The following is an 8,787-nucleotide window of genomic DNA, read 5'->3' on the forward strand; positions in this document are numbered from 1 at the left end:
GTTTTACAGTTTATCAATTCGTGATGATGTGGAACAAACATCACTATCATTGCGTATTACATGTATATGAATTAATACTATTAGGATAAAAATCAGAACAATTTTCAAAGGAAAGTTAGTCATTATTTAATGCATACAAATATTTGTCGTCAGCTCACTGACAAAGAGCGAAATTCGCTATTTACTGATTGAAAGAAAAAATATAATTAGCTGATTAATAAGTAGAAATATAATATATTGAAATAATATTCTGATCCAATAACTGATTTTGCACATTTAATATTTTAGAATTGCATCAGTTTACGTGCTATCAATCCAAATTTGAATTTGTACTATTTCATTATGAAGATATATTGAATATAAGTTTTGTTTATATGACCTTTTTCTCTTAGGTCGAGCCGATTTCATTGGGAATAATGTGAACTAAACAGATGTCAGACATTTGTATCATTTCAATCCAGGACATCATTATTATTTCAAAACAACGCTTATAGGTATTAGAAATGATACTAAAATATTTGATTTGTATTTATGTATTTTATGGAATAAATGCTGACAATGATATGTTTAAGGATAGGGTAGATATATTAGAACGACAAATGGTCGAAATGAGAGAAAATTCTGAACGTACAGAAGCTGAATTTCGAGCAGAAATAAAGGAATTGCACAAGAAGATTAGGAAAGGACAAGAAAAAATCGATGAAATGGCGGTAACCCACCAGGAAGAACTAGCAACACTTCGACAATCACTCGGAAATTGCTTGGAAATATCAAGTTAGTCATGCTTTAACATATTTGGTAGAATCTAATTATATATCAAACGCGTAAGGACATAACTAACATTTTAGTCAAGTATGTGTAATACTGGATATAGCTATATTATTGAATTTTTCAGTGAGTCAAGGAATATTTTTTCAGTCATAGTAGTAGGGACTTGTTCTTACAGTAATTTTACAATTGCCTGTCAGAAACGTTCAAGAAAAGAAATGGAGAGATTGACCCTTCGGCGACCGAAGTTGCATTCTTTGCAAAATTAGGACAGGAAACCAACCACCTCGGAATCGAGCAAACAATCATCTTTGACGATGATGTTACCAATATTGATTCGACAAATTCACCTACGGCCTACAACAGACATACTGGTGTGTTCACCGCGCCTGTCATCGGTTTATATGTTTTTTCAACAACAGTCCTGTCATCGTACCAGTCCACGAGCCATTTTAGGTTTTATTTAAACCATACACCGTTAACAATTATGTAGGTACATGGCAACAATAGTAGTGGCTGGGATTCTGCCAGTCAGACCATTGTTTTAAATTTGAAACGCGGCGATGTCGTATCTGTGAAGAATACTGAGAACGACACAGGAGTGCTCGGTGGTGGTCATTCCATATTCTCCGGATTTTTGCTGCGTGAACATGATGAAGATGTTATTGTTGGCTGATTACTGTAAATCCAATCTTAAGTCATAAAAAGCTTTCCATTTGACACAGTTAATTTATTTATAAATAAAACTCTGGAAACAAAGTGATCCTCGGAAGCATTAATCACAACAAAATTTCAACAGAATTGCAGAATCGATTTGATTGAGTCTGTACATGAGGGATAATGAATACTTGCAACATCCCTCACGCCCCCTAGCACCGGCTTGAGCGATACTCAATTCTAAAATCTTTTATTTTCCTTAAATTCCTTAAATTCCATGCAATTTAAGTCGTTTGAAATCATTGCACTCATATTATATCGATAAAAACCAGTGCAAAAGTTACATTCTCCTTTAACACGAGTTATATGTATATCCTTTCAATGGCCATAGTAATAAATGTAATCTCTAAGGTGGCACCTTTTGGTTTTTGTAGATTCAATATTTATGTAAACGCCAACATTGAAACATAAACATTACACTATTATCAAAGTCAATGACGATTTTAGGGCACCGTAATGACCGGTTTTAACGTGTTTTCGCGCGAATGCGACAAAATTGAAAATTTACGATTTAACAGCAGGTGCGTGCCACATGTCTGTCCCTGCAACTTGGTCTTCGGAAAGATAAATTTTTGAGACAGGGAAGACAAAATTATGCATATAGGAGACTGCTAAACGAGGTCGCTACTTGCTTTTTTTAACACTTGCTTTTTTGAATGTGAGACGTAAAAGATCACTCCTTGCTTTTTCTTAAAATGCATATCAATATAATTCAATTTTAATGTATGAACATAAGTTAAACCACATGTTTTTTTCTAAATTTTAGAATTTATATGTTACAACTTTTTTGTTTCTATTGGCAATATAGTATAGAATGCCAATATCGGAGCAACGACGTGTCAGCACATAGAATAATCACTAACTTACAAAGTTACATACACGGACGACAATACATATATCAATTTAAGGCAAAAATTTGATATCGATGATTAAAATGGAAAAAAATAAGGCATTGCAGACGAAAAGAGCGAGTAGTAATTCAGACACTACAACTGAGAACAAAGGTGGTAAAAGAGACAATCATGATTTTTAAGAAACAATATAACAACTACATATTTACGTAGATGAAAACAATAAGAGTTTATTACTGACACAGGATCAATAAAGTTTCTGCATACAACCTATTTTTTTTTTCAAAAAGGATACGATGTTATACCAGTTTTGTCTTAGTTTTATTTTTGTTTCGAAACGTTAAAAAGGATTTTTACATTTTACGCATTAGATCCTATTGATAAAAGTGATTCTTGCAATATGAGAATGACTATTAGAAAACATGTAATTAGATAATGACTGTCACTATATATTTTTGGAAATATACAAATGGTCAAAATTCACATTTAGTTGTTTTTTAATTAGTTTGTACGAACAATACCTGATTCTGATAACAATAATAACAATACTTTCTGGACGCCGGTTCTTTGTTGTTGTATATGTTAAATAATATAGGTCGTTTTATGCTTTCCATTTGCATATTTGTTGTATTATTAATACATATTTAAAATATCTGTTCTACATGAATTACGAATTAAAGTTACGTAAACTAAACATTAATTTCCAGTTTGATTGTTGCAGTTCTTCGTATTTGAAGCTTTTACTAAGATATCACATTTCAACTTTTGAGTAAATACACTTTCGGAAATAGAAAGTTCCACAGTAAAACACATGATGATCAATCGATCCAAAATGGGAAGTATAAGAATACAAAACCATCCTGTAATATTTCCTGACAGAGAGGCCCGTTTGACAGAAGACGACTCTCAATTTGAAGTTTTTTTAAACTTTACACCAAGTAATGCGTTTTTGTCCATATCTTAAAGTAAAGATCAATAAGAAAGAGAAGCACAAGTCATTCTAAAGTTTTATTACTACAACCCATAGTTAATATTTATGAACGTATATGGCAATACCTGTAACGGCAAAGCAGACAAATAAGAATTAAGTATTCTTAAAATAATGCAGAGATAATTAACATTCTCCTCCGGTTTGCAGTGTGTATATGTAGGAGATATTACTATTGACATATAAAGTTTTAATAAATCATACAATGTGACACAGCGTTTGCAAAATAATCATTGGCCAACGGAATTACTTTTGTTTTATCCTGTTGTTTTTTCGTTAAGGGCCGCTTTGAATGGAATGACACGAACGTGACCTATTGAAAGTTCCATGATCACCAACGTATCAACACATCATCGGATGTTCAGTTTTCAAATTTTCATCATTTTCCGGTTTAAATGATGAATACTGCTTAAGCCAGTACTAGTGAGCATTTGTGGTAGCTTTCAATTTTCATTTAGAACTGCCCGTGAGCAAGCTCAATAAAGATATGTTGAATAAGTGCTCTCTCGGAAGCAATAGTCACAGTTAAATTGCATGAAATTGCAGACTCGGTTCGATTGAGTCTGTACATGAGGGATAATAAAAAAAACTGCTATATCCCTCATGCTCAATTTTCAACGCTTAAAAGTGCTGGAATCAATGATCGAACTGTGTCTGCGACTTTTTCTTCATTGAATTAAAGCTTCATTAAATAAGTTCATAAAAAAGAAATAGCTACATTTCGTTATATATCGACTCCCGTTCTTATTTTGGTGTCCAGACAACCAAAATGAGTTTTATAAGCCATTGGAAGTACAATTTCTGTTGGCATGAGAAACTCCGCCTTTGAGTCAACCGTATAACAAATATTTTTAAGTAGCACTTCGAATTTAACGGTATATTTCGCATTATCTAACGGATGTTTTCATACAAATTCAATCTTTTAATGAGATGATTACTTTTTTTGTAAACGACAGGGCTAATGCACCGTGAAACTAAAACGGTAAAAGTTTGTTTGCACAAGAATATCTCATATTTGCTGTGATCTACATGGTTACAATTGATTTTACCATTGTGACGTAGCGCATACACGAGCTAATTATACAAGTCTTCATTTGCATGTTAAAATTCGTATACGAACTTAAGTGTTACCGTGATGTTTTCCTTTCAAAATCATAACTAATGAGATTTACAACAATACTGTTAAAATGTTAACGAAACTATAGAATGCTAAGTTTTTAAGCCGACGGAAAAATATGTTTTATTTAATGTATTATTTTTTATTTAATGTAGCTTTAATTTTCTTGTTTTGTATGAATGATTTACAAACTTAACCCCTAATAGTTTTTGAGTAATTTGGAAAAAGCCAACTTTGTTGTGTAACTTTTCATCTTTTTTACAACATCAAGAATTCACAATTCAACAAGTTTAATGAGATAAAGGAATACAAGTTTGCTTCTTTAAAAAGAAGCATGCGAGAGGTATTTTTGCCGCTGTGGTAGATTTGTTTAATTCGAAAATATTTGGGGATATTATATGGCATAAAAGACACAGTGAATGGTTATAAATTACAATTATTAAACAAAATAGAATTTATTATATATATTGCAATAAAAGTTTGTTTTACACTTCATCTTTTTTAATGTTTTAAAAAAATTATATGCCGGAGAAATGGACTTTTTTCTTGGCGCATTAGGGATACTTTTTCTACAAAAAAATGTAAAATAACTTAATGTAAATTAAATGATATTCATCATTTACATTAGTATTTTAAATTCAGTTCCCTTTGTAGAAAAAGTATATATACATATTAAAAGTAGTATCAAAATAAAAGTTTCTTGTAAAGTTCAATAAGCAAATTTTCGGTCACTGTTTTGTTAAATATAAAGAAACATTTCCTCTACATTTTCCAGAACGGGTATAAAGTATGTTAATCAAACAATTTTAAGTCCAGGGTTTACATAAAAAAATGTTAATATCATTTGAGTGTTATATACTGTTATATACTGTTTATTGGATTAAACAGTATATAAAGCTGCATGCCTCCAACCACAATATTAGAAGAAAATAAAACTTGAGGTAAAACTTGTGTGCCATTTGCGCCAAAAAATTTCTCTTTGCGTTATTCAGACATACCGGTTCAATCCACGGTTCACTCGATCATATAATAGTGTTTGTTTGTTTCATTTCACGCCTTTTCCCAACAGTATTTCAGTCATATAGGCGGGTAGTTTCCTATTAAATCATCGTTCCTGGAGAGTTACACCAGTACTAGACAACCTTCCTCCGCGCAAAACTACCAAAGCATCTCCTGGGGATCGAACCCACGCCAGAGAGGTAACTGGATTAAAAGTCATCGACTCTAACCCCTCGACCTGGGAGGCGGTATATATAATGCATGTTGATATTGTAGCTATAATGTTCACTGTTACTATTTATCGGAACATGAAATAGTAAAACGTTATTCAGAAAACAATACGGTAATCGATTTATAAAATTTAAAAGATTAAACGGAATGAAACATCCATGTAGTGCTAAGTAACGTAAATATTTTCCGATTTTTCTATGTACCGATTTTTTCACTTCGATGTTAATTTTTCGTTTAAGTTAAGCCGTATTTTGAAACGGGGCATGCGCAAAACAATTTTTGTAGACTGCTCCTAATGATTTTACGCTTAAAATGAGATTCATTCACTACAATCAGATACGCAAAAGTGGATGCCGCCAGCAATCAGTCTGAACACTATGGAGAGGTCTGATGACCTCTCCAATGAAACAAACGAAAAACTTTCGGATCAATTATATGGATATTTTATCCTGTTGTAGACTACAGATGGCTGCTGCGTATATAGATTTCACTATCAAAACAACCATGAAAAATGTTTTATATCAATTATTTTTATATGTTTCTCTGTTTTATCAATTCGTAAGACACATAACAGAAACTAAATCCACAAATTTAAAGGCCATTCTATTAATTATATGTCACTAGTTTGCATCCATAGTATATAACTTTAGAGTAAACTGCAGTTAACTTCCGTTATCTCTAATTCGTCCCGATTTTCGTAAAGTTGAGATAACGAAATGTTAAGATTTGACAGATTTAGAATTCTTGTTATAATAAGGGTTCTCAATTATTTGATGTTATATCTTTTTCTTAACATATATCTTCTATTATTATTTGCTATAAATATAGTAGTAAAAATATTGTTTTGTTTTTACCTCTTGAGCGTTCAGTCAATTCAGTCGAGAAGTATTGTTTTATTGCAGAAATATGGATTTTATCTGGACAAATCATAAAAGAGGTAAGGTGACACAATCGCTTAACAGAATGATACATGAAATGATTTGGTTTCTTACCAATTAAGCTACGTAAAAGGTGAACTAAACCTAATTTGTTTAATAATCAAAAATAAACTTAAAAAGCAGTCATTGAACTCGTGTCCGTAACATGCAGTTTATTAATAATTCTCGATAGAAATATGCCAGTAACTTACTGCAGCTTACTGCTGGAGCGTTTATTCAATGTCGGAAAAGCTAGTTAATTGTTTGTACGTTCTTATTTAAAACGACAATGATTCAGTGGTTCATTTGTACATGACTTGTAATTAGTAATGATTTAAAAGATCTCTAGACATTATTGTTTCAAGATTGTTTTAAAAGGTTCAATGAAAACTTAGTAATGCTAATAAAGAATGCCCATTAAAAGCAAATTATCACATGATTAAGATTGTCAGTGTAACAGGCAAGTCTGTTTTTATCACATATTTACAAAATATTTGCATTTGGAATATAAAAATAACGCGGTTATATTTCGAATGACAACAAAATGGACGGAACTATACATGTGGAACATTAAATTTAAATTTATATTCTAAAACTACAATATATATGCAAGTTCGTATTTTAGAATAATAAGCGAGAGAAAATGAAAAGTTCATACAAAGACATAGGTATTTGTATTAATTATCTAAATGTGAAATTAATACAGTTATATAATTAACGCGTACTACTGATGTTCTTACACTTGTGAATACAAAATTCACAATTTTACTCTACAGTTAATAACAAAAATGACGAAACTGTTCAATTATATCAAACAATTGTTTCTACACAAGCTTTTTATATACTGTTGTGTTTACCAGATTACGTATTTACAATGTTTTCAATGTGATAAAGAATTTGAAGTAGTTTGTAGTCATGTGTGTCCTTATCATTGTAGAAAATGTTCGACTGACGATATGTGCTTAACATGTTTATCAGCACATTCAAATTTTACGGATTCTGTTTCGTTTATATGTTCATCAATTTGCAAGAATTTGTGCATTTTAAATAGAACTTGTTTGAAAGGATGTGATGTGATGCGCGATATAAATCCACATCGTCCTGTTCTTTGCGCGGTCAAGGAAACATGCTTACAGTGTTTAGAATTGTCAGGGAAGTGTTTGCAATGTAATCCCGGAAGATACGGCAGTCTTTGTGAAAAGAGTTGTGGACATTGTCAAAGAAATTCTGAAGGACCCGTTGAATGTGATAAAATCAGTGGCAAATGCATCAGTGAATGTGAAGATGAATATTTTGGTCGACGATGTAATAAAAAGTGCACGCACTGTGTGTCCGCTTCGCAGCAGCGAAACAGGTGTGAAAAACTAACAGGAAAATGTGTTAACGGCTGTTCGCAAGGCTGGTTTTATGAAACATGTAATGAAACATGTAGTAAGATGTGTCTCCACGGAACATGCAATCATAGAAACGGATATTGTGATGTTGGATGTGTAACTGGTTGGTACGGAAACAAATGCGAAAAAATTTGTAATAAAAACTGTATTCAAGGGTCTTGTGATCAATTTAACGGATATTGTACTAATGGTTGTCTCCCAGGCTGGTTTGGTAACAAATGCGAACTGAGTTGCAGCGATGTTTGCCTCAATAATTCATGTGACCAAAATTCTGGAATATGCAAAGAAGGAGAACTTAGTGATTAATGCTTCCGAGGGATCACTTTGTTTCCAGAATTTAGAACTTTCATGAAAAAAAAAGATTTTTTTTATATAACTTCTCTATTTCTTTATGTATCTACCTCAAACTTCATACATACCTCTATTCGAGTTTTCATGTAATTCAATAAAGTAATTTGGTTTTTAGAGGATATTATCAATTATCTGAGAAAATTGGATCTTTCATTATCTGTTGTATAAACGTAATTTTCTTACTAGGGGAGGCAAACTAAACACATTACTAAGATATAGACAAACTAAAAACTAAAAAGATTTAAGTTCAGTTATGTCATTCATTCATTCAATGGCATAATTCAATGACCAATGGCCCTTCAGAATGTTGATGGGGTTCTAACCGGTAGGGGACTTATGGATTGCTTGCAATGCTATGATATTTGTTTGTTGTACTTGATATTATTTGGACTTTAGTTAAACAGCATATAAGTATTCATATGTAACATTTTCTTTTGCTTCTAAAGATAATGTA

The 8,787-nt window shown here is 31.9% G+C and overlaps 1 protein-coding gene across 1 annotated transcript; it reads left to right on the forward strand.

Moving 5' to 3' along the window:
- The first annotated feature begins 499 nt into the window (after nt 1-499).
- On the forward strand, nt 500-1,488 carry LOC132748692 (uncharacterized). The gene is made up of 2 exons (XM_060738304.1): nt 500-774; nt 969-1,488. The coding sequence occupies exons 1-2, from the start codon at nt 504-506 to the stop codon at nt 1,259-1,261; spliced, it is 564 nt and encodes a 187-aa protein (XP_060594287.1). The 5' UTR covers nt 500-503; the 3' UTR covers nt 1,262-1,488.
- Nucleotides 1,489-8,787: the final 7,299 nt, after the last annotated feature.

This window comes from Ruditapes philippinarum, unplaced genomic scaffold, assembly GCF_026571515.1.
Source record: "Ruditapes philippinarum isolate M1 unplaced genomic scaffold, ASM2657151v2 ctg7215_1_1_1_1, whole genome shotgun sequence".
NCBI classification, from domain to species: domain Eukaryota; kingdom Metazoa; phylum Mollusca; class Bivalvia; order Venerida; family Veneridae; genus Ruditapes; species Ruditapes philippinarum.